This window comes from Poeciliopsis prolifica, unplaced genomic scaffold (assembly GCF_027474105.1).
Source record: "Poeciliopsis prolifica strain line A6 unplaced genomic scaffold, Auburn_PproV2 SCAFFOLD026, whole genome shotgun sequence".
Classification (NCBI taxonomy): Eukaryota; Metazoa; Chordata; class Actinopteri; order Cyprinodontiformes; family Poeciliidae; genus Poeciliopsis; species Poeciliopsis prolifica.
This window is the reverse complement of record NW_026562401.1, coordinates 206,415-232,469: the sequence shown is the minus strand read 5'-3', so window position 1 is coordinate 232,469 and position 26,055 is coordinate 206,415. Positions and strand designations below refer to the sequence as shown.

General features: G+C 38.3%; 4 protein-coding genes across 7 annotated transcripts in view; 2 read left to right on the top strand and 2 right to left on the bottom strand.

Moving 5' to 3' along the window:
* The window catches only part of LOC129371390 (G protein-activated inward rectifier potassium channel 4-like), a 45,841-nt gene extending 28,868 nt beyond the window's left edge, over positions 1–16,973 (bottom strand). Inside the window, exons 1-3 of the mRNA XM_055047977.1 lie at positions 16,600–16,973; positions 13,982–15,215; positions 11,823–12,146 (exon numbers count right to left, since the gene is read on the bottom strand). Of these exons, the coding sequence (XP_054903952.1) occupies positions 11,823–12,146; positions 13,982–15,215; positions 16,600–16,773 (1,732 nt within the window). The 5' untranslated portion in view covers positions 16,774–16,973. The remainder of the gene's footprint in view (positions 1–11,822; positions 12,147–13,981; positions 15,216–16,599) is intronic.
* Positions 539–9,744, top strand: zbtb32 (zinc finger and BTB domain containing 32). Its single transcript, XM_055047979.1, has 5 exons — positions 539–618; positions 2,813–3,850; positions 4,843–4,949; positions 6,603–6,761; positions 8,417–9,744. Exons 2-5 carry the CDS (start codon positions 2,844–2,846, stop codon positions 8,644–8,646), a joined length of 1,503 nt encoding a protein of 500 aa, XP_054903954.1. The 5' UTR covers positions 539–618; positions 2,813–2,843; the 3' UTR covers positions 8,647–9,744.
* Positions 16,974–19,177: 2,204 nt separating the features above from the next.
* igflr1 (IGF-like family receptor 1) lies at positions 19,178–23,325 on the top strand. Its single transcript, XM_055047984.1, has 8 exons — positions 19,178–19,291; positions 19,396–19,588; positions 19,755–19,791; positions 19,870–19,914; positions 20,804–20,852; positions 20,936–21,013; positions 22,276–22,380; positions 22,636–23,325. The coding sequence occupies exons 1-8, from the start codon at positions 19,207–19,209 to the stop codon at positions 22,965–22,967; spliced, it is 924 nt and encodes a 307-aa protein (XP_054903959.1). The 5' UTR covers positions 19,178–19,206; the 3' UTR covers positions 22,968–23,325.
* Positions 23,326–26,055, bottom strand: part of kmt2bb (lysine (K)-specific methyltransferase 2Bb) — a 33,340-nt gene continuing 30,610 nt past the window's right edge. For all 4 annotated transcript variants that reach the window (XM_055047964.1, XM_055047966.1, XM_055047965.1 and 1 more), the window contains one exon: positions 23,326–25,994. In XM_055047964.1, coding sequence (XP_054903939.1) covers positions 25,719–25,994 — 276 coding nt within the window. In that variant the 3' untranslated portion in view covers positions 23,326–25,718. The remainder of the gene's footprint in view (positions 25,995–26,055) is intronic.

Below are 26,055 nucleotides of genomic sequence, written 5' to 3'. Positions count from 1 at the left end.
ATGTTTCCTGTCACAGGCCAGTCACTTTCAAGTGGTTTCTGTCACAGCATAGAATACTCTATTAATGTAGTGACCAGCACACAATGGCTGCAGGGGTAGAAAACCATCTACGGCTTTCACAGATATATAGCATCACACAAATATCCCACCACTGTCCCCATTTTTCTCCCTCTCCCTTGTTAGCAATTCTCCCTTTCTGCATTTATATCTATTTGCCTATCTATATATCTGTTTATTTATATATATATATATAATTTTATAGGCATCTATATATGTATACACATGCATGTATGTGTGTGACAGAGAGAGAGGAAGAGAGAAGGTTTTTTTACTTTTGCTTTTGATAATACAAACTTCCTTGCACTTTAAACAAGCACAGCAGTTTTATAACATGTGGGTTAATAAAACAAAAAGTTGCTTTCTTGTAGCATGAAACAAGCCATTGAACTCTATAATCAATGCACCAATAGGAGACTTGAAGAGGAGGTACTGTGAAGACAAAGAGGAAACCACCTTGTCCCACAGACCAACCTGTGCCCCAACATTTCAGAAGTCACTGTACAGTCATGATGCAGGGTAGCTCATCACCCTCTTGGGAGAAAACTCACTAAATACCCGGTAAGTGCCTCATTCGTGCAGATTTCTGCTTTTTTCATCTTCCGCGACTTGAAACCACAAGAACTTGCACTTGCTCTTCCTCTGTCGTTTTTAGCACCCTTTTATTTTTCTGAAGAAAATCTAGTGAAAATTGGTTCTACTGTGCTCTACTGTAGCCCACGGAGTCTTTCAAATGAGTCTTCTCTCATTTGACTTTAATCCTCTAAAGGCGCGCTGCGGGGAGGATGACTGTGAGTTCATGTCCTGTAAAAGGATGTGTAAATCTGACAAATGCATGCATGGTTTTCCCCTGTGTAAGCATTTAGATTCTACTGTACTGCAGCTGAATGGAGCTCAAGCACCAGCTAACTGTGACATAACTATGCAGGAGTGCACTGTGGATTTGAATGTGGTACGTTATATTCTTTTTCTAAGTTAAATAGTTTTTAAAAAACTTCTGAAAATGTAGTTTATTAGTTAATGTCTGATAAAAAAGCAAAGTGCAATCCTTAAGCTGATTTTGATTTGAAGGCCTTCTACAGAGTTTATTATTTCAAATTATATTAATCGTGGTTTCAAAGAGGGAAAAGTCATAGGGAATATAAAAAAGTTGTCTCAGTCATTAGAATAAAGCATAACAATTACATTAAAGAGAATGTAAAGTTTATTAAAAATGAATACAGAAAGACATAGTATTCCAAACTTTTAATTTGCTTCAAAGCTATAAAAGGCTAAGGCATGTTTTAGTTGTAAGGTTTTTGGAAAATGTTGCTTCAAATGACCAACAATATTATTATTATTATTATTGTTATTATTGTTATAAATATTATGATAATGATCATAATAATAAGTAGTAGTAGTAGTAGTAGTGTTATTAGAAGTAGTATATTCCTAGTATATTTTGTTTCAGATCAATGAGTTATAATTTCAAAATGCGGAACACGTAGAAAAGTCGTTTATGTCACATTGGCAAAAATTACCCTCGGGGAAATTTTACATTCATTTGCACAGACGATATTCTGTACAACTGAATAATGAGTGTTATTGATATTGTACGTTTACAATCTGCTGTAATGACATTTATTCTTCCTTTTATCAAGTGTACACTGAAGTGAAACCTTAAGCTTGCGTATCACCCTGGTGTACAGTATGTATAAAGTTGCTCTAGTGTCACTTTCACTCTCGATGCTACATTTATGGACTGTGCTCAGTGTGTATGTGAGCAAAGATGGCAAAGATAAAAATCAACAAATACCAGACTGTTGCAAAAAATAACTTGTCCTTTGAACGTATTGCTGTTTTCTTTTTCAACATGGGAATTGAAAAAAACTATATTAAATGATGTCTGATGTTAGAGAACAGCACCGAATGCTTTACTTACGGAAAATAATTTTCTAATTAACAATTTTTCCATCATAGTTAGAGATCAAACTGTGAAATGACTGAAGTTGTTTAAAATCGTGCCGCAGACAATTTCTGACTTCCGTTTGGAAAAGCAGCAATGCATTATAAATTCAAACATTTTCAAGATGACAGCCTTCTAGGCAGCTGGTAAACACACAGCAGCAACATTTTCATCTCTGGATTTTCAATTTTAGTTGCAAAATTCCAAATATTTCTGTTTGATATGCAGATATTTACATATTACACCCCTGCACACTTGCATTTGATGTCTGTCTCACCTAAATACAGCTTTATTGTTGTTGACTTTTAAACTTTACTCATGTTTTCTCGAGTGTACAGTCATTAGTCATGGTTTCAGACACTGTTAGGGCTTTGCGGCTTTTAGAGTGCACATGCACTGTGCGAATATCAAAAGTGTCATTTGGCAGAGTAAATTTTCACAAAGCGGCATGTTTGAGCCTGATAACACACATTGCTGTGATTGAGGAAAATCTCATTGCAGAAATATAGAAAATCTTTTACATTTTAGTCTTTGTGGAGCGTTAAAAAATTTTGAGCATTCACTTGCGTACTGGATGGGGAAAAAAATCGATATTAAATATTTTATAATTATTAAATCTCATGTGCAATGTGTCTTGACTCTCCCCATAAACAACACTAAATTTGGAGGCAGGGGGAAAAACTATTTAACCCACAGCAAACACATTTTTTTTCTGACACTGATTTCCATTCCATAGAAAGGCAACAGAGAAAAATGTTAACAGTGTACAATCATCTGATCACGTCTTGTGTTGTGGTTTTCTTTTTTCAGAACCTCGCCGATATTTCCAGAACGTTCAGAAATGATCCGAATCAACAACACCCAATACTTCCACTTTCTGCAACAGGCAGATGTCCTCCGTCAATCAGGGTCGCTTTGCGATGCCATCATCTCGGTGCAGAGCCAAACGTTTCGGGCGCACCGCTTAGTTCTAGCCTGTGCGAGTAGAGCGCTAGCGCAGCACCTAGCCAAAGGTGACACAGACAGCCCAGCCCATTGCACATTGGAGTATTTCTCTCCCCGCACCTTCCAGCAAGTTCTAGACTTCACCTACACTCAAGCTCTTGAAGTGCCAGTGAAAGACCTGCAGCAGCTGCTAAGAGCCGCCCAGGTCTTAGAAATGCAGCTACTGGAGGACCAGTGCCAAAAGCAGCTGGACCGTCTCGAAGCCAGAGAGGATAAAAACGGAGGAGCAGTAGACCTCACAGAGGAAGATAAAAGTGTAGAAGAGAAAGATCAAAAGCAAAAAGCTAGACCAGTTCCTGAGAACAAAGTCCAAAAAACATCCTCCCCGGTAGAAAAGCCTAGAAATGGCATCATCATGGAAAATGTTTCAATCGCTGATTCTACGGACGTCCCCACCAACCAAAAATCCCCAAGAAGGAAGGCAAAATTGTCCCCGACCCGGTGCAACAGAGATAGTGTCATTACCAGGCCCAACAGCAGCGGATCCTCTTTCTCTTCTGCATGGGCATTCCCTACAAACATGTGGGACAATGGGAATCACCTGAACACCCTAATGAGAATTGCAGGGAACTATTCTAACTTTTTTGGATCTCATCCCCTTCAGTCCCCCAACCAGACCTCTGTGGTATGCCCATTCCCCCTCTCTTCTCAACACATGTTCCCTTTACTTAGTTCCCATTTTCAAGCTCCCCTTCAAAGCACGGCACTAGGCTACTCACGTTTGCACCCCCATCCCTACGCTCAAAATCTGTACACGGAGACTTCGAGGATGGGCAGCATGATCAAGAACGGCATTTTGAAGAGAAACAAATTGAGCCACACTAGTCAAACTGTGGAAACAAGGTAAGACAGCCTTCTTACATAATTTTGGAAAGTTCAGTTTTTATTTTCTCACATTGTCTCCATGTTTTTCCTACTGAAGACTCATTTTAGAACCCCCTGACTTGCTCAGTTGTTCCTTTGTGACAGTTATTGTACTTGACTCACTGTTGCTTCAGTAGATGTGTGTGTGCACGCATGTCCGGGTGTGTGTGCGTGAGAGAGAGAGAGAGAGAGAGAGAGAGAGAGAGAGAGAGAGAGAGAGAGAGAGAGAGAGAGAGAGAGAGAGAGAGAGAGAGAGATTGAGCCTCCTGCACTTTGCTGCTCGATCGGTTTCACCTGTTAACCCTTCCCTGCCACATCAAATTTGTCGGTCTCTTTTAAGAAACTCGTGATCCAAGTTTAGACACGCACAAATAGTTTCATTGGTCCAAATCAGACATTTTCCAGTATTTTAGTCTGTTTTTTTTATTGACATTGAACTTTTTGATATTAGAAGAAAAGGAAGTCTGAGAATAGTTTTTAAAATTTCTTTTTTCACGCAAAAAAAAAAAAAAGCCAAATTCTTTCAAGTGTTTCACAACATAAAACCAAACTATGAATAAGGGGAAGCCCCCTACAGGTCTCCCTTTCTTAACAAAATTTAAGATTTTCCACCCACTGAAACGTATCTTCTTTGTTTCGCCTGGCCGTGTCTACACCACAGAAACACTGTTCAGAACCTAAACGAGACTATGTGTGGAACAGAAGATCTTTTATAGTGTCTCTTACTATCTTGTTCCCTGTAATCAAAATTTTCACCCAAGGCAAATATTACTGAAACCCTGAAGCGGTGCTATAAATATCCCATGGTTGGAATCAGTAGGGGAGGAAAAACCCAGTGAATTACATCTAAACTGATATTCTCTAATAAAAGAAAACTTTTTTTTTTCGCAGATTTTTGTCTTTTAGCACAAATGTGTGATTTGTACCATACCGTCTGCAGGACTCAAACAAACAAAATATGCTTCTCGCAGTTATCCCGAAATGTCGAAAGCGAAAGAAAGAGCTGACAGGTGCCAACACTGCAGTTCAAGACTCCTCTGTGATCCGTTGCTGCGGGAGTCGGCCGCCACACAATTAGGTAAGAACGTAATATATAATAATGCAACGAGAACATTCCTATCACTGAAGCTACAGGACGGTGGTAAAACAGGTCAATTTAACAAGATTGTAAAATACTTATTGGCGTGACCCTTAACCTCAGCAGGCTCCAGCAACGCAACTACGCAATGGAAAGTGATAGAGAGTTGTGGTTTTGAAAGCATGGTGCAATAGGAGCAGTAGTGTGGTTACTAGATACAGCTAGATATACACAGTACAGTACGTGCTGCAGCGAAAGCGTGGTTTGTCCTTAGACAAAAAAAAATATATGTGATGTTTGGATAACGTCTTCTGAAGTCAACAGCTCACATAGGATCTGCAAGGAAGCTTGTGCAAGTGCATGAGTGAAAGTGTACAATCTCGCTGATAAAGACTTTATCTGGTCTATGATGGAGCAGTATTTTAATTTTTCAGCAGCTGTGAAAAATTAAAAAAGAAGAAATGCTGCGCTGAAGCTAAGAAATGGAAGTTTAGACTTCTAAAAAATGTGTGTGTGTGTACATATATACAAGCATATATATATATACAAGCAGTGCAAAATGTTGGGTATTTTGAATCGAGACACAGAGCGAAGCATTGGACAGGAAACACGCAAGCAACTGACAGATTTCTGCAGGTTGTGTTTTTTAAAGTGGTAAGTGTTCAATTGTTGTGGTTTCTTCTCTCCTAATTTTTCCCCTCACTACAGTACACCCACTTCATATTTCAGCATCCTGTCAATAAGCTACAATTTCTGGGTACAATTTCTCTAAAAAAGACCCGACAACTATACAGGCCAGCAAGAGGCTGCACTTTTTTTTCTTTAACCTCAAAAATCACACCTTTTGTAAAAGATTTTTAAGAAGATATGCATGCAAAGTCGACAGGAAAGTATTCTTACACATGGTGAGTCTATTCTCTTGCAACAGGATGCGACAAAGAGATGCACTCTCTGAGAAAACGGTTGCAAAATCGCTTTTTAATAGCAGTCTTTTTTTTTGTTTTTGCTTCCAAAACAGTAAAAATATTTTTCCTGTTTGCTTAATAAGTGAGGTCAGAAAGCAATAATTACTTAGCTTTTATGTTTGTTGAAAAGGTACTCACGTTGAATTGACTAGGAATTAATTCCCGTTTACAGCACAGACTCAGTTAGGAGGCAGCATAATGGGCAGATGCAATAATCACTGATGAAAGACAATTTAAAACCTCAACACAGTGACATAAAATGAGAACGGCTGGAGGTGGTAAGATTATAAAAATAATCCTCTCTGTAAATAGATTGGTTAATTACGACGTTTTCAAATAAAATCCTATTTCTTATTTGAAGCCTGCAGTCCAGAAACACATCAAACCAGGTGCTAATTAGATTTCTGTTATTAGAAGCATTTATTAATCAACTGGTTTTATTCCAAATAAACAATGATTTGATTTGCTCTCTTTGATTGCCTGCTATATTTTGTTTAAAAAAATAATAACGTTATTAGCAATACCAATATTCATTAAAAACATCGAGTAATGTCTGAGGTGGTGCTTCCTGTTGCGCACTCTTGGCTTTGTGTGTAATATGCAGTTTTTGAAAAAATGGGTTTCACTGCTGACGAGCCTTAACACCTTTCAAACTGTCCTTTTGTCTGCCTATTTTGGTTTGCCGCAGGTCAAAACTGTGATGGATGTCAGTTCTGCGGAAGAGATGCTGTGCAACACGAAGCGAATGCTCGAGACCACAGAGGAGAAAAACCCTACCAGTGCAAACACTGTCCAAAGAAGTTTAGCCTCAAGCATCAGCTCGATACACATCACCGCGTTCATACGGGTAATTCTCTAATAATTGCTAACAGTTCAAAAACATACTTTGAGTCAGTACACCACTGAGGATCGAATGATTGTTTATTGTTCTGGTTGATTGGAGCCAAGCTTGCAACTCTTACAAATGCACATAGATTTATGTTTTTGTCATGTTTCAACCTAAAACATGGGTTTATTTTGAGCTGGGAGGGGTTTATTTGATAGATCGTTGTAAAGTGGTTAACTGTGAAGTGTAAAAGTAAGGTCAGTTACTCACTATTTCAACAAAAAAGAAAAAGTGAGATACACTTTGTAATCAATCTCTTTACTCTGACACCATAAAATAAAAGTCCAGGACTATCAACTGACCTCGAGTTCACCTTTCTAAAATTTATTATCAGTAAAAGAAAGATGTCCTGTTCAGGTCTCGGAGGTTTGTTAATGAACAAACAGCATCGTGAAGACCAGGACGCTGTTTTTTAAGTTGTTCTTTAAAATAGTTTCTTCATATTTGTATTTGTCTGATTACATCATTTTAACAAATTAAATCAGATATCACAAATAGTTACTCAGTGCTTTAGTAGAATTATCACCAAATACGCTGTGCAGGACTTCCCCCCTGACTGGAGTAAAAATATGTTGAAATAATGTTATTCATTCTTTCGTACAACTGTTAACTACTCTCCTGACCTCTTTCTACCCAACAAAATCCCAATAAAACACACAGATTTTGTGGTTGTAACGTGACAACATTTTTTAAAATGTCCTACGGCTAAGAAATACTTTTGTGACATACTATATGTTTGAGTACTTTAAAGTTGGGGAGTTATTATTGTATTGTATTAGTAAAAGAAATTATGGTAAAGTATGTAGTGATTCAAATATTTACTCTGTGGCACCTTGTTTAAAATGCCTCTTATAAATTTCTGTTTTTCCAAAGTGTTGAACATTTTCTGAAGAACACTGTAATAGTTGTTTTCCAACCAGCTCATAGTTTTCCACTCATTTTAATGTCACAGAAAACCTAACAGAAAAACTGAAACTGACAGATCTCAATCTTCCATGAGTAGGAGACGTGTTAATCAACAGTGTATATTAGGACTGCTTTTATTTAAAAAAAGCAGTATATTATATATATATTCTGTTTTTCCAAAACATTTTCTGAAGATATATATATATATATATATATAGCAACCATAACCATGTTTTCATATATATATATATATATATAAATATATATATATATATATATATATGAAAACATAGCAACCTGGCTTAAAGTGACTACCACTCCACATAAATTAAGAACAAAACTTAAGGAATCTGAAACATTCAAATGTTTCACAATTTCATTTTTATCCACATCTAGACATTAGTAGCAAATGGTTAGCCAATACATCTGCTTTGACTAAGTGGAACAATGGCATGAAGTCAAGTTATGCAAACCTGGATGATTAGCATAAAAGTGTCCCAGTTTAGGTGATTTCACGCACTAACGCAATTCATTTCTGAAAAATAAAATTACGGAAGTGATGCATACTCTCATTCACAGCAACAACAGACTAAAAAGCTCATATGCTGGAATATAAATGTGAGACCCTTTGTTGATGCTCATAGTTTGCACCTCCCCTACCTCCAAACACCTTAAATGTCTTCCTTCCTGTGCATTGTCTTTGCTTCAAGGAGAGAAGCCGTTTGAGTGTCGCCTCTGTGGTCAGCGCTCACGGGACTACTCTGCCATGATCAAACACCTCAGGACCCACGGAGGCGCAGCGCCCTACCAGTGCACCGTGTGCCTGGAGTTCTGCAGCAGCCTGGTCGCCATGCAGAGGCACGTCAAGAGCCACGCTGTGCAGGACTTCCCCCCTGACTGGAGCATCAATAACACCTACTTGTACATCTCCCACATTTGAGGCCATCCTCATGAGCTGTAGCTTCAGTTGGTGAAATTCCTGTGAGGCTGATTAATTTAAGTTGAATTTACAGTACGGCAGTGACACTCACAGCTAAAGATCTGCTTAACCCGTACAAAAGTGAATGCTGAATAAAAACATTTCTCTAATTTGTGATTCAAGGTCAAACCTGACTTTCATGGGTGTAATATCTATGCAAAATGAAACTGTTCTCTATTTGCATTTGCAATAATCGGAAATACAGATGCAGTACTATTTCCAGTGACATTAAAGGTTTTGAAAGTGTTTACCAGGCATTAAAGCCACATCAGCATCTAATCCTCGATGCATGACGCAGGAATCCTCCCTCTGACTTTCAAAATTATTATTGGACTGCTTGCGCAAGCTTTGCAGCTTTTACCTGGGTCCACAGCGCCCTCAAGAGGACACGCAGAGAAAACAAAAATCAGCATTTTCTTGTGTTGGGGCTTTAAATGCCTTGCTTGAAAGAACACAGGAAATATCAGAATCAGCCCTATTGTCACTGCTCAGTAAAAATAAAACAGAAAAATTTATTTAGTTAAAATCATATCATATTCACATATGCATGCTGACCTACAAATACACTTACCTATCCATCCATGTTACATCCTCTAGCCAAGCGACTTTTTAATCCTCAGTTAAGAGACACAACTGTAGTCTACCTGGAGCCTTGGCACTATTTATGTTTCTTAATATAAAGTACATAATTAATATAAAGTTATTTGCCCATGTGTCTAATAAATAACCTCATTAGTGACGTTCTTTTGTTTTCTGTTATTGCCAAATGCATGGATATCAATTCACTTACTTCACATCCTTTAGATTAAATAGCACTCAGTAGATTAAATGCTTTTTACAAAAGCTACACTTGCGGCATACAACTGATGTTTTCTCAGTAATTTATGTTTGCGATATGTAACATTATAAGATGCTTCCTCCAGGGAGCTTTTTGGACAGCTTACAGGCCTGCTACCACTTATGGATAAGTGTGGATTTCAACAGCATTATCATAATAAGTATGAAAAAGAATATAGTTAAATGTTTATTTCTTTCGCCAGCTAAGCATTTACTAGATAAATGTGCCATGTTACTACTTCACCAAATAAATAAGTTTGAAAGTAAAGAGTTTTGTCTGCAATTCTTTTAATTTATCCACTTAGAAAGAACAGTATTTTCTTCTGTTTTGGTTTTTTCTGTCTACTTAATCATGTCCTCTGCATGTCTAAAGACCTCTTTTAGGTCTTTAGATTTTGGTCTTCTTCCTGCCCGGTGTCTTCAACCACGGCATCTTTCTACTAATATACAAAGAAGACTCTGCGTCCATAAAATATAAAGGACTGGGAAGTTTAGGTGTCATTTCTGTTGGAAAATTCTTTTTAAATACTTATCGGTGTCGTTATTTAAATGATACTTTTTGGTTTTCCTCTCATCAGACGAATCACTTGCAATGCGTCAGATACGTTCTTCAGGACATCAAAAGCTATTTTGCTTATTTGTGGTGAGCTAGTTAAATAGCATAGAAATGCTTGATGTCTTTATCAGCCTCTTATGCTTGTGGTGGCGGTGAGATGTTCTCAGAAACTAGGGGGGGTTTGTGCGAGAGGATGTGTGTGGCTGAGTGTGTATTTGTTTATGCAGTGTGTCTAGGACCTTTACTACCATTTGCATTTACTGACTGTCGAACAGCTAGTGGGGGTCGAAGCCTGATTCCAGTGTGACAGCCAATGATTTTTTTAAAGAATAGGGTTGGTTTCATGTCACAATGACACTCCTCTGAATCAGTCCAGTGATTAAGAGTTCAGCGTAGGCAGACAAAAGCATATGGTGACACATATCACTCAAAGCCTATCTCCATTGTATTAATCTTCTTGATGTGATCCTTGGCATCAACAGCTGCAGTTAAACTTCTCCACAACTGTCTCCCTGATCTCACTACTGCCTTCTTTGGTGTCTATGATCTTATTTGTTCACTAAAGCTCTGTAACAAATCACGGAGGCCTTCATAGAAGGGATGTGTTTATACTAACAGTCAATTTTACAGATGGACTCCATTCACCAGCTACTCTATTCACTTAGTTGTTTGCACTGGAAGTTTAATCCAGGGTATCAGAGGGAAAAGAGCTAAATGCAAAAAGCACACCACACTTCCCAGATTTTTATTTGTAACAAAATGTTTAATTTACAATTATTGTTATTCAGGAGATTACTGGCAAAGGAGACTCCATTTTAACTCTGTGTGTCATGTCTTGTCTTCAGACAAGAAGACCTCCCAGTCTTCCCTCCCAGAAGGCTGGGAGGGAAGTCTTCTGGGAGGACTGGGAGGGAAGACTGACCAGCTGCAGCCTGTGGCGAGCCAGCAGCAGAACCCGGTATGTAAGAAGCACCACTGTAGTAGCCTGCTGGAACAGAACCTGTGGCGTATCCAGCAGCAGGCTCGGCGCTCATACCGACAAACACAGGCTGCACAGATTGTCAGACTGTCAGACAAGTTCTAGTTGTAATTACTCTGCTCTTCAGGTCTGGAACTTATTATGCAGGGGTGAAATTAAACTTAACTGTTTAGACAATGTGTTTAATCACAAGAAATGTCTTATTTTACAAGCGAGAATATTACTTTCTTCAAAGGGTCAGGTTGATTTGGTTAGCTTTGCATGCTATGACTGCATTTATCTTTAAAAATAAAATGTTTTTGTTTCTCTAAAATATTTTAAGTGTCACAAAAAAAAAACAATTTTTATCTTGAAAAGTAATTTTAAAAAATCTGACTGATAAAATTGAAAATTAAAGTCTAGTCTCTCTGCAAAGCTGATGGTTTGCTACAGTTTGCACATCTAGAATTAGTGTTTTTTTACGCATGTTCAATAAGTTCTATCATAAACTGCATCTAAAACACAGCACATAAACTTGAACTAACTTTAGTTTGAATGAATGCGTAAATGTAGTTAGCTTCCAAAAAGACGAAAAAGGGGATGGAAACGCAGTCAATTTGTTAATATAATATTTTATTCATGCTTTTACCTTTTATTTTTCTTTTGTTACATGCCAATATTGAGTTTCCATTAATAAAAGGGTCTTTGCATATTTAAAGTTAGGAAGGGGACTTCAACAGTCCTGTAAAACATTCTATCATAGCATCTGCTCAGCACTTTCAGTACCTTCTGACGTTCTTTCCTCCTGAATGTCACCTATGGTAAACCGAATGTTAGACGGAGACTTGTCTTTGTCTTCTGCAGCTGTTCCCTCTGCCCAAGCATCCCACTCCCCGTAGGTGGTGTGGCTTTGGACTTTGCACCCTGCCAGAACCATCAGCTGGTGTGCTTGGTTGGCACTGCAGTTTGGAAGCGGTACCTTGTATGTGGTGTGGAACCTACGCAGATCCACTCGAAATGAGCCTTTCTCCAGCATCATGCAGGGTTCGAAGCGAGCGCCCCACTCAATCTCTGTTTCTATGTAAGATGTTTTGGCTTGGCACATCATTCCTGTAAAAAAAAAAAAAAAGAAAAGAAAAAAGAGACAATAAGAGAAGAAAGAAAAAGAAAGGAGTGCAATTCACATTGTGTTCCACAAGATGTCGCTATGTGTTTGCATTTCACTGCACCGTTCTTTGTGTAAACATCATGACATTCCGTCCTATTACTACTATGCAATAACATTTTATACTTTGAATGTATAGTACTTTCTGTAACCGCCCGTGACAGAAACCTGTGGTGAAATCTCCAAAAAACATGAAGACCAGACTGAAGTTTGTCTGACAGAACAAGACAAAGACTTCTGGAATCATGTTCATTGGACAAATTACTCTAAAATTTTATTATTTGGATATAGGAACAGAGGGCATGTCTAATGAAACCAAATTATAATTTTCTTCCAAGAAAAAACCGTCTTGTCAATACTGAACTGAAAGTCTATGGGTTTTAGAAAGAGCTGGCCAGCTCAACATGCCAAAATCAATAGTGAATTACAAATATCAAGAGGGTGCTCGAGAAAAATGAGAATTTGTGTTAAGCAAAATCTAGATGAATAAGGCAGAACTGGATCCTGAAACGAACCAGTGAACCCACCGAGTACTGGCTGAGAAATAAGAATCCTCTGGTTCTGGGGCTATTGCTAAAGCTCACACCATCCCATGCTTTGAGGACTGGAGCTACATTATAAACTAGTAAAAGACTACAAGAAGCATCACAGTGATATTATTTAAACCAAATGGGTAACTACAGTACTTCAGAGGTCTGGTGGTTGAACTTTTTCCCTGTTAGAAAATGCAATTTGTTTACATATTTTATTTAATGAGTAACAAACGGCTCATATTTTTGCTCACATTTAAATCGCTTTATTTTTTAGATAAAAGTTATTTAAAATAGAAAAAAAAAACCTAACTTAAAATTATCCTAATTTAAAATGATCAAAGAAATTGTCAGGTTAATGTGTTTCAGAAACGTTCCTAAGCATGTGACATTTGAAACTGTTGTTATTCATTTTTTGTCTGAAATAATCAAAGCACTGGGAATCCATGTCTGGAAGTCACCCACATTTTTGTAGATTTGCGAGATCCAAGATAAATAGCTGCAGTCTGTGCAGACTCTCACTTTCAGCTTTCAGCTCCAGCAGCTGTAAAAGTCCCGCAAAAATTAAACTAAGAACAGACAGCTTAAATTGATGAAAGACTATTTTTATTGAAAGAGACACATTGTTTGTTTTGGGGGGTTTTTTGGACACAGAGCAGATACATAAATCAGACCCACCCAAGAATCTGGCCACAGTGTTATTTGGTTTTGGTCAATGGGTCCATAGAATCATCATTGTCCTCATGAGAGTTCAGAAATTTTAATCCCAGAGTCATTTTGCATCTCACTGGAGAAAATATCTCTTTTCACATTATCCAGACTCTTGTAATAGACTAGACATTCAATTTGACTGTAACAATGATAATAATGCCTTGTTAAATTATTTCCTCTAACCTCTTCACTTTTTGTAACTTCATATTGTGACTATGATTTATTTTGTAAAGCCTTTATGACACACCAGTGCATGAGATCGATGTAATGGGTTTCAGCAGGTTTCAGCATTTCTTTAGAATGACAATCTTTAAAGTGTGGCATGCACATGATGAATTTGTCATTCTTTACTCTGGTAGCCCTAAACAAAAATGTAGAGCAATCGAAAGCCTTTATGAAATTTAGAATTATTTGAATAGCTTAGTAATAAAACAGGTGAGTCTTTATATAAGCTCTAATAGCCTACTAAGGCAAACAAATGCTGGGAATGTTAAGATTCTACTCTATCTGCACTTTCTCTGGAGTTAATTGTTACCAACCTGTGGCCTCGACTATCCCCTCCAATATAACAATTATCTCAAACTGCTGCCGTCGGAGTTGCTCGGGCCCCAGGTCCCACAGCGGGCTGCTTGCGCCGATATTATGCTGAATGACTTGAGGTTCAACCAGGAAGAGGCGATCTGATCCAGTTTCATATCCGAGGTCAATCTCTGTCTGCTCCAGGGGTAGAAATTCCCCCTCGGCTGTCTGCCGGGACTTGATTAACTTTGCTCGGACCTTTGCGTCCACCATGTGGCTCTCGCGCAGGTCTCCCAGGCGAAACATCAGGCACAGCTGGTCGTCGCGGTTCGCAATGACGCACGTGCGGCTGAAAAGAAGCGTCTCGGCTCGCTTTTTGGGACGAGATATTTTCACAAACATGCAGCCCACCATGAGGGCATCGATCATGGAGCCCACGATGCACTGCATCATGACCAGTAGCACACCTTCGTGGCAGGTGGGGGAAACAGTCCGTGAGCCATAACCAATGGTGCGCTGCGTCTCCACGGAGAACAGAAGAGCCGATACGAAGCCATCGATTCCCAAATAGCAGTGACTTTGGTCTACATACTGGTCCCGAGTTGTGCCAAGAGGTTGTTCTTGACCGAGGTCACCCCGAATGGATGCATTGACATAGTAAAGGCCAGCGAATAGGAACCAGGTTGTAATATAGCACATCATAAAAACAAATAGAAACCAGCGGTACTGGAGGTCCACAAAAGAGGTAAAGATGTCAGAAAGAAAACGCCCCCTTTCATCAATGTGGCCTAGATTGACTCTGCACTTTCCATCCTTGGACACGTAGCGAAGTTGCTCTCTGGTTTCTGCAGGAAGTCTGGGTGTCTGGTTGCTTTCACTCTCTAGGAGTTTACTTCGAGCCTTTGCAAGCCTCTCCATTTCCCTTCCAGGGCTCGATACGTTGCTGTGTGCTGGTGAGAGTGGGCTGGTGTGGAGAGGGCTGCTGTGGGTGAAATGAAGGGGACTGGAGGAGCCCATGTTGGGGACACTGAGGGCATGACGACGGAAGTGTGAGACATTGTTGGTCTCGCTCACTGAACAGCGGCGCCAGATGTTCTGCTCTTTATCTATGACTCCTGGGGTGCAGGGAGGCAGCAAGCAAAAACTCCCTCGATAAGGGATATCCGTTGTGCTTTTGTAGCGTTTTCTAGTTGGTGCAAAATTAGTAGAAGTCTCTGCCTCGGGGTCAGCAAGTGCAGATTTGTCAGGCTTCGTCTAAGGAAGGAAACACAAATATAGGTTTTCTGCTGAAACTACAGCCAAGTTATGGAGTGCATTTCAGTTCAACGCACGACAGTGCCTCTAACTTTCCCTGGAAAGTTAGAGGTCTACATACCGGTAGACCTCTAACTACTGGTATGTAGACTCTATGAACTTTAGAGGCAGACTTCCTGTTTTCTTTGCACACAGCAGGGAAGAGTATCAAAGCTCCAGTATTCCCTGCACATTCAGATTTAAAGCAGCTTTGTTGCTGTGCATGTTTTTTTTCTTTCCTTTGCCATTTTATGCATGCATTTTTTTTGTTTTGTTTCTAAGTACAAAAATAAACTTTCTCTCTCAAGAAAGCTTAAGTGGTTAAACTTCCTTGCCATCAAATTTCTAAGAGCAATTACTGTTTGAGAAAATCTTTTAAAAACACAATTACTAAGGAAAAAAATCCAGAAAAAAAAATTGTCGAAAAGTTTGACACAATTTGAAGAGTTTTTTGGGGGGGTTTCCTGTCAATTTTCAAAGTTCAAACTACTTTCTTCTGCAAAACAGAGAATAATGTTGTGAGGGAGATTTGAGTGATCTTCATAAAATTGTGTAATGCCTTACACAGTATTTTTCACAGAACTAACATTAAAGGACATCTGTTTGTGTCGACCATGAAAAGGTCATGGAGACCTAATGTCCTGCCCAGGAACTGGACAGGACATTCTTTAAGACAGAGTGTTCCTTGAAGATGATAAAACTGTTCATGTTTTTGTACTTTTAAAGATGTTTCAGAGCCTCTCCTTGACTCCCTTCCCCTGTTCAAAGTACAAAACTCTTCTTTTGCCAGTAAGTGAATGAGTCTCTCCAAACTCTATGGAAATCTCACCGTCATTAATTGATTAAATATTTCCACCACAATTTTTTTATTGTTTTCATCTCTTATTCGTATATATGCTCTTTCAATGTAAACATTTGATCACTAGAAAATCTTGGAACAATGCATGAGTGATTTTACCTTTGACTTGATTAAATAAAGTCAGATACAAACTATTTGTCATTTTTGGGTTTTGTAATTTAACAAACTACTTGACCAAAAGGTGAAGTAAGCTGGTTCAGCTTCATAAATACATGGTTTATTTATAGGCTACGTAATGCCAGTAGGTTGAGACAAATTGACAACCCACAAGTATAAATCGGTGAAAGATGGAAAACGTGTGCACATTTTCAATCACTTGTGTAGTTTCATTACTTTTTATATTATATTATTATATATGCAGCATGTACCACAAATATGTGTATCTTATTTAAGATATGACAACACTCGTAAGATTAAAGCCAGAACTACACTAATTCAAACTTCAAAGATCAACAAAACAAAAATTAGCAAAAGAATACTGCTTACATTTATGAAGTAGCTCTCGCAATGAATTTTTTCCCCTGTTGGCGTGGAATGGACCACCATGATAGACTGTGGGTGACTAGTTGTAGAGGCTTGTTGTCCTTTCATCTGGGCCTGCGTCGATCCACAGCACTGTGTGGTCTCCACATTGCTGTCTTCTCTTGCGCCAGGATGCATCACAGAAACGGGATGAAAATGAACACTAGCAGCAAAGTATGATCATGATGATGTCTTTGTCAAATGACAATTAGGTTCCAGCATCCTGACCAACACCAGAAACTACATCTGAGCTTCTTAAAAGCGACCCAAACACAAGTTTAGCAATTATAAATCCCATCTGAGATGAACTGACTAAAGTCTGCGTACCTTTAGTGACAATGAGCCGCCACCAGTTGGAGGAAAGGCTTTACAGATATATCTTGTCGAGCTAGAGTTAAGCTCCTGCTTTATGCTGCCTCAGCAGTACTCTCACTGTATCCCTCAGAGTAGATCATCTATCCTTAGATTATACAACATCTATGCAGGACAGGCCTGTGGTTATTGAACTGGCAGCTACAAGAACAACTTAACTTTAAGCAAGAAAATCGAGACAATTTCTCAATTTATTCTAGCTTGTGAGAAAACAGGCCAGTAGAGTGATATCCAAAACAACCACGTTTTATGCACAGTCACACCACCACATCCCACAGAACACACAGTTACTTTCCACTTTCTGAGAGCAGTAAAACAGGCCTAAAAGGATTTTATTAACATCATTCCCAAAGCTACAACCTTGATGTATTACCCTTTTAAGCTGTCTTTTGGTCACAAACGTTCTTCTCAGTATGTTCTCTTTACTCAGACAAGCCCTATGCTTTCACAGACAGATGAGCAAAGTTAATCATACCTGTGAACATACTTATGAACATGCTTTTTGTATCATTTTAAATGATAATGATATAATAGTGTATTTTTGCGATGGAAATATTGGTCAAAAAACGTCAAGAAAAAGTTTTGATTCCACATGATCTGGATAAGTAAGCTCAAAGTTGCAAGTTCTCCTAATTCAAACCAGGAGGCAGAATTGATTTAAGGTAAAAGGTAAACTTCTTTGGCTGCCTCTTTATGTAAATAAATGTGGTAGTAATGACTTTAAGTTTCACTGCCTGCGTTGTTTAATCGTTGAAGGATTTAATGAACATAAAATTTCTTTTAAATGATTGGCCTTTTCTTCTGTTGAATCAGGTGATCAAGCAAAACACTTCCAGTAAACAGCAACTTGGTTTTTCCCAGTATAAGGTGATTTTATTACACTGGACCACAGCCTAAAATTAGACCGACCACCTTGGGGTTTTTTCCCCAGCAGAAACTCGCCACAGTTTCTGCTGGAAACCTTTACAAACCATCTTTATATTATACCCTTCTCAGAAATATAGGTCCAATACAAAATAAACAGAACCGTTCACTAGGTAGCTAGTCAGCAAAATGTAACTTATGCAGCTTTTCACAGAAAAACTGATAAAGTGCTTCATAAAGTAGGAGCATAAAACTGATGAAACAAGCAAATAAATCTTTTTAATGACACATATAATTAAAAATATCTAAAATGTTTATCGCATTTTTTATAAGAATGTCTTCAGCTACTTTGTGAATGAGTCAAGACAATCAAGATGTCAAAACAAAGAAAAATGATCAGATTGGAATAAGAATACTAATCCTCTGCAATTATGTATGTTGTATGCTAATTTCTTTTTCTTTTAGATTTGCCAGGAAAAAAAAAAAAAACGATCATCAATAAAAGTTTGCCTCTAAAAATGGGTCACCCACTAATGAGCAGCGTTCAGCCAATAAAATCTAATTTGATCCCATGACAGAGGGCTAGCTGTCTAGTGCAGATGTTATGACGCACCTTTGGCTCAGTCCAACGCAGTGGTATCGAATGATCCAAGGAATGTGACTTAACTAAAAGTTTGTCTTGATCGAGTTGGCTCAAGGTCACTACATTTGCTGTAAAATTTCGCTCGTTTTTTAACCTCGACTTAGTTGTCAATGGGCTTTAACATGTTTTATCTTTTCGTTTAAACTTTTTTTTATTATTATTATTTTGACTTTAAACACTTTGCTGCAAAGAAAAAAAAGCTGTTTTTTTCTCTACATGTGACAACAAGGATGGTTACTGTGGAACAAAGCTCTCAGTTTCATAAGAAAAAAAAATGTGTGGGTAGAACTGAAACTTGTCTAATTATACCGATTCTGACAGGAAAAGTGATGGTTTAAATGCAAATCAAACTGTCAGCGAACAAAATGTCAGAAGCTTGTGGACTCAAAATGCTTGACCCTGACATATACATTAAAAATGGTAGCAATATAGTATCATTCTTCCTTTTAGCGAATAGAAACAACTTTGGTAGTCTTAATCGACCTGAGATGAGAACTGAATTTCCAACAGTGGGGGAAAGGGCGTCTGTTTACATATTGTTAGTGAACATCTGGCTTCAACCTGGTGAGGACTCTCGCGCAGGAGGAAGTCTGACGGCCCTCTATGGGCACAAAGGACAGCGTTACCATAAGCTCCGCCTTCGACTATAAAAGATTACGTCTCATGACATCATGTGAAACAGAGTGCAGAACATGGGACTCTCGGACTTATGCGAGGATCTAACAACCTACTGGGACAAAACAAAGAGACAATGTGACCCGTGTCCAAAAAAAGCTGGTATGCATAAATTATATTATATTATATTATATTATATTATATTATATTATATTATATTATATTATATTATATTATATTATATTATATTATATTATATTATGCAGGATGTGAAGTTGTACCTAATTGTGGACGTGATGATGACGGTGGGGTCCACTACGACCCTCACAAGAAATGCAAATCCAACACTTTTAACGACGGCAGCCAGTATTACTGTCTACCATGTTCTACGTGTCTTCCTGGCTCTTCTGTACTGAAGAACTGCACTTCAATATCCAACACTGTTTGTCAGAAAATAAGGTAAGAAAACTGCGATTAACAGAGCCTATTTGCATTTTTTTTGTGCTTGGATTGCGATCGTCTGTTTGGTCGGTGTGAAACTTGCTCCAGAGTGAATAGAAGCTTCTCTGTTCTTTTTTTCTTTTCTTTTTTTTTTTGGTCTTCCTTTGCTTCTGCATTACTGAAGAAATGAGTCAACAACAACAACAACCAATGCCCTCCCCGTAAGTCCGTCATCTTCGGTTCACTTTGACTTACTTTATCTCTATCGTGCATCACATCGACGTTTGCTTCTTCCTCAGAAGTCAACCACCCATGCAGCAAAATCATTCAGGACTGAGCCGACGGTAACTTTTTCCGATCGTCACTTGGTGTGCAGCTTATCTTGGTTTCTGCAGGAAATACATAGGAAATATGCCCACATTTGAAAAAAAAATCCCCAGAGACATGACTGTCGTGAAGTTTATTTAGGTTTAGGTTCCATGAAATGTGTGTGTGTGTGTGTGTGTATGTGTATATATATATATATATATATATATATATATATATATATATATATATATATATATATATATATATATATATATATATATATATATGCTTCTAGGTTATAAGATAATAATGAAATCGAGAAAAGAAAACATTATCTCAAAATGTTTTATGGTATATTCTATTTAAACATGAAGTAAAAACTTAAAGGAAAGCTTGCCATTTGTCATCTTTTTACAAAAGCGGAGGAAAAGCAGCCCAAAAATGTTTTGTTGATGAACGCAGTCATTGTGTCTGAGAGTTGCTTCACGTGTTGCACAAAGTTGTCCAACGTTTGGAAACTGTAAATATTTCATAGCTCCCTTGCTTGAGAAACAAGGTTTTTTAAATCCTCCAACTAAGAAGTAGGAATAGATAAGTTTACTCCTGCACACATTTTTAATGAGTTTTTCCTTCTCTACAATCTCCTTTTTGTCGTCAGCGACCTTCTAAGCAATGCCAAAAGCTTCACTATTGCTCTCAGAAAGGAATGTACTCTAAACTAGAAACATCTGCAGACAGGAAGGAGGAACTTATCAGATTACTCTGAATCCCACCTTAGATGAAATCCAACAGTCATTACTGTTGGATTTTCTTGTTTTCTATTTAGTTATGGCAACTACGAAATAACGATTTGCCTTGTGCGGACATAATGTAGCAATGGTTATTTTGGTGATGTTGAAAACTTCTCTTTCTCCTTTTTTTCAGATTCAAAGATACATACCTACTTCATCGAGTTCGCAGCATGCAGCTCTGTGTGAGTGTCATGAACTGGAGTCTAAAAAATCCCATTTTCTGTTGCCAAAATGTGACTTAAATCCTCTCTGTTATTCTTTCAAGGGACTATACCAATAATAATAATTGTTCTCATCTTCCTGTCGGCTGCTCTTTGCGCTTTGATGATGAGAAAAAGAAGAGGTATGCAATGCGAGTTACTAACTTTCTTCATGGATACTCCTAGATATTTGGGTTTTTATTGACTTTTGGCTTTTTCAACCAGGGTGGAATAAAAATGCATCAAAAATCACATGTACGGGGTCCATTATGAACATACCCAGTTACTCATATTTGGACAAATCTTCCTTTTCAAGTTGAAGCTCAATCAGATTTTCGCGGAAAATACCCAAGGCTCACTTTGCGAATTTGTGTGCTTGTTTTTGGCTGAATTGATGCTTTGTTTGAACTGGCTGTAGCCTCTCAGCCATTTAAACCAGGAATCCTCTGCCAATATATTAACATTTCATTGCTTGAATGAAACTGTCAGGAAATGTGACAGTTTCATAAACCCTTGTGGTAAATTAAAAATGGGAACTGAATTACCACATTCTTTTTCTTTCCAGTCACCTTTTTAGGTGGGAAGTGATTAATATTCTGCCAACATGACGCAAATCTTTCACAGCAGTGCTTCCAGAAATGTCCCAGTGTTTAACAACTGAACGCCATTGTTCCAACTAGCTCTGAAGCTTCTTGAATTGAATTATTGTAATAAACAAAAGGAAAAACAAAACAGAACAAAATAAAACTTTGTGAATAATGAAAATGGCTTTTCAAGCTTTTAACCCTAATAATTACACTCATAACTACATCATAGCTTACAGTAAGAGGCTGTGTCTCATTGTATCTCAGTGCCGTTCACGACATCTGAAGCATCATGCGCATCACTGGTGTTGCAAAACAGTGTTTCAATAAACTGTAGAACTTTTTTAGTGTTGAAAGCTTCAGCCTTGACCATCCTCATCTATGCTTCCTAAAAAGCTGCCTGGAGATACGTTTTATAGTCAGGCATGACAAAGACTGAGCTATTTGGCCACAATGAATTTCAGGCTTTCAAACATAGGAACACAGACCCAGAGGTCATGCATGATGGTGGCTGTATCATGCTGAGGGTTGGTTTTGTAGCGCTGGTGCACTGCACAAAGTAATTAGAATAATGATTTTTTTTTTTTTTTTAAGAATACGAGTATTTACGAGTGACTATGACTCAGGAGAAAGGTGTTTGTTGGTGACTGGTTTTTGACAACTACAAAAAAAAAGGAAAAAAAAGACCGGTAAAGAATAAGCCAAAAGTCTGAAAATGATACAAATATGAACCTCTTCTCGAAAATGTTGGTTTTGTAAATCCCCATACTTAAAATCCAGCATTACAAAAAATAAACCACTTCTCTCCTTGCTGTCCACAGGTGTGTGTAAAAAAGCGTTCTATATGAGAAGGACATCGTATCAGAATGAAGGATTTTCCCCCATCCAAGCAGAGAGAAGCAGCGAAGTGCTGTATGACATGCTCAGTGAGTGAAAATGTTTCCAGATGTGTTGCATCTGGAAACATTTGCAACACAAATGTTTCCAGATCCATGTGCTTACAATCACGCACATGGACGGCCTTTTACACACACACACACACACGCACACGCACACACACGCATACAAACACAACAAGAGTTTAATAAAAAAAAAACCCTGTTGAGAACATACCATCACAACCAAATAGTCATAGTTTGCCAAAACCTTCTGTTTTGTTTTGTTTTTCTTCTTCTTTGTAGATGCCAATATCCTATCAGCCCCTTTACACAAAGTTCTGGACGATCTCGATGTTTTGGAGGAGTTGGTGATTCTGCTGGATCCAGACACGCAGGGCATAAAGAGCACAAAGCATCTGGCGTCTCTCTGTTCCTTCCCTTCCACCTGGATCACCTACACTTACTCCATGAAGGATACTAAAAGCCCCCTGAAAGCTGTGTTGGAGGGGGTCACCAGCAAGCAGCCTGACTGGACTGTGGGCCACCTGGCCAAGCTGCTCAGACAAATGAATCGCAATGACGCCATCAGTGTTCTGGCTAAACTCAGGCCTGTTCCAAACACTTCACACGAGTGACATTTTCTTTGTCCTTCTAAACAGAGTTGACTGTGTTCTTTAACATGACAAATCTTCCTGTCATTGAGTTATTTTGAGAAGAACAACTCCTACCCATGTGCGTCAGATATGGGTTGTAGAAAAGTCCAGACTGTATTCTAGAGAAGTCTATTTCTGAAAATGTTTTTGTATTTGTTTGTATTTTTATACATTTATGCTTGACTGTTACTTTTATACTGAGAATTATTTTATACTGAAAGGCACATGTGGAGTCATTTAAATAAATAAAAAAAAGTATAACAATGTACCATTTTCACTCCATTACCTGTATGTTTTTGCAGCATCATAATGACGTGTTACAATAAACAATTAAAATATGTTCAAACATCTTAACATCTTTATTAAGCAAGTAACATTATAAATAAAAAAGTGCATAGAAAATTAAACAGGTTTAGAAATGTATATACAAATATTTACAAACTCAGGGTTTATTTGTACATGGTAACAAAGACGTAAATTTAAAGAGGACATTTTTTTCATTTGTCTTTTACACTTTAAAATAACCCTATTTTATATATTTATCATATATAAGTATATTTATATATATATATTTATATAGGTGTGTATATATAACATACAGCTTTCTTAACAGATCCTGGGAGAGATGGTCATAACTTCTGCATTTAACTCGTGCTTCTGCAGCCTTCATTCCATGCACACAGAAAAAAAAAAGAAGAAAAACACAGTATATACACACACACGCACATACAAGATTATTAAAATCGAGCTTTTTCGTTTATGAATCAAAGTCTCTTTTTGCATCAGTATTCCCAAACATCTGTTTAAGCAGCTGAGGTAGAAATCCTTGCAAGGAGTTAGGACTGACTCTGCTCATCTGGGTTCCCCACCCAGCATCGGTCATGCCAATGAGAAAATGAGAAAACATGATAGAAATTTGCTCCTTTTAGTCTCTAAAACAGAAAAGGTGGAGAAAGAAGATTGGGATTCCAACAGGCAAACAGTGCTCACTTTTAACTCTGGCTGATACTAAGATAGGCAGTATTCTACAATAAAAAAAAATAAAATGAATAAAAATGGTTCTTTAAAAAAAAGAAAGAGCTGTTTCAGGAAGTCATAAAAGGCCTAAATGTATGACACAATTGCCTGAAATGAAAATTCAAGTAAATAAATGAAACAAAGGACATCATCTGTAAACAAACAAACAAAATATATATATATATACGAAAGAGGGAGAACTCTATCAGTACACTTGACCGCCACCGCTTTATACACAGCACAACCTTTCACCATTAAAAACACAAATCAAAACGTGAATAAATACGATTAACAAGCGAAACAGCGTGATTTAGTTTTAGCCTAGTCATTAACAGCACTGAACATCAACTTACAACATTGAACAGTTTTTTTTCTTTTTCAATTTTAAAGGTGCCGAATGCCCCCCCACCCCACCACCCACCAGCTCCGCGCCGACCGACTGACCGGAGCCGAACGCACGCGCTCAGTAGCAATGCTTTTATCCCCAGTGCTCTCATCGACTTCTAGACAAACTGTAGCAGGTCTCCGAAAGAAGAAGGTGATGTCTTGATGGTGATGTTTATTCGTGTGCAAGCGCCGGGCTGCCAAGTCTTTATTGCAGTAGGACCAGAGGAAAAACAAAAGAGCTTCAGATAAAGAATAAAAGAGAATAAAATATATACTTTAAAAAAGTTCTTCCCTCTACAAATCTTCGCTTTTGGCTTGGGTAGTGTTTGCTACATACGCAGAGCAAATACGCTGCCTTTTGAGACACACTTCTTCTTTATATTTATGACACTATATCACCAGCACATTACGACATCCGATTTAAAACTGAACACTGGATGGGAGTGGATGGAGACGAGCTGATGATTGACGATAATCAGAAAATCTCGGCACACAAGTGATTTTAGGAGTAATGCTTGAGTGCATAAGTTTAACGTTCGTGATCTCAGCAGGGAAAGTAAAATATACAGCTAAACAATTCCTGATTCTTAAGACATTTTAGTCCAACTAAAGAAAAGAAAGCTTTCAAAGCTTTAGCACCATGGTTGTTTAGTTATAAACAAAATTTACATCTAAAAAAAAGTGTTGATTGTAAGTAAATTAAAACACATAAATACAAGATTGGGTGAATGTATGGCTCAAAAAAAAAAAAAAAAAAAAAAAAAAAAACAGGCATCACCACTGCACAGATGGGGATATAATGCACCCACCACCAAAAAAACTGAATGGAGTAAAGGTGAACATGTGAGTACAACTGGATGATGAATCCCAAAACTCATCAGGAACCAAAATGTAGCTACTGACAGATTTTCAGCAATGCTTCAAACATATAAGGCTTCGTGAGTGTTGGCATCCTCCATTAAAATGGAGCAACTCCCCTCTTTGTGTCTGCTTCTAACGTCGAGTTATAAATATCAAAAACCACTTCCTTGCTAACTGCTGCAGCAATGAACAAGTGGAGGTTCCTCACCCAAATAAAATAATCCTAATAATAAAAGAAGGTGTGCTGTGGAAATGTGAGTCAGGAAACGTCCCAAGAGTTGGATTTTCCTTACTTTCCAAGCCACATTATTTCCCGGGATTTATTCCTGACCAGCCATGTGTATCCGGTCAGCCTGATAGTGGTTTATCCTCAATAAACAAATGTCTGCAGACCGCTGCTTGCCACCTTAATTTTAAGGCCTGCTAGTGACCAAAGATCCTCAACTTTCTTGACATCCCACCGAATCGTCAGTTGAGGAAGCGCCGGCATCGCCGGGCCCCGCAATTACAGTTGAGCTTGTTGCTGGCGTCCTCGATGGGGAACTTGTAGTCGTAGGTGAGTTCCTCGCCCCGGTAGATTTTTCGGAGTGCGAAGATGACGATGTGCTTCCGACCTTCCACGTTGATTACGCGTGAGTAGCAGTTGGGTTCGCAGGAGTGGTTGATGAACCTGGCCGCGTTGCCATGCATGGTCGCGTCCACCACGTCGAAGTCGTCAATACGGAACATGTAGCAGCCGATGCCCTGAAGGGGAGAACATTACATTCTGTGCTGTAGACGGTCCATCGCCTGATCAGCCCAAGGC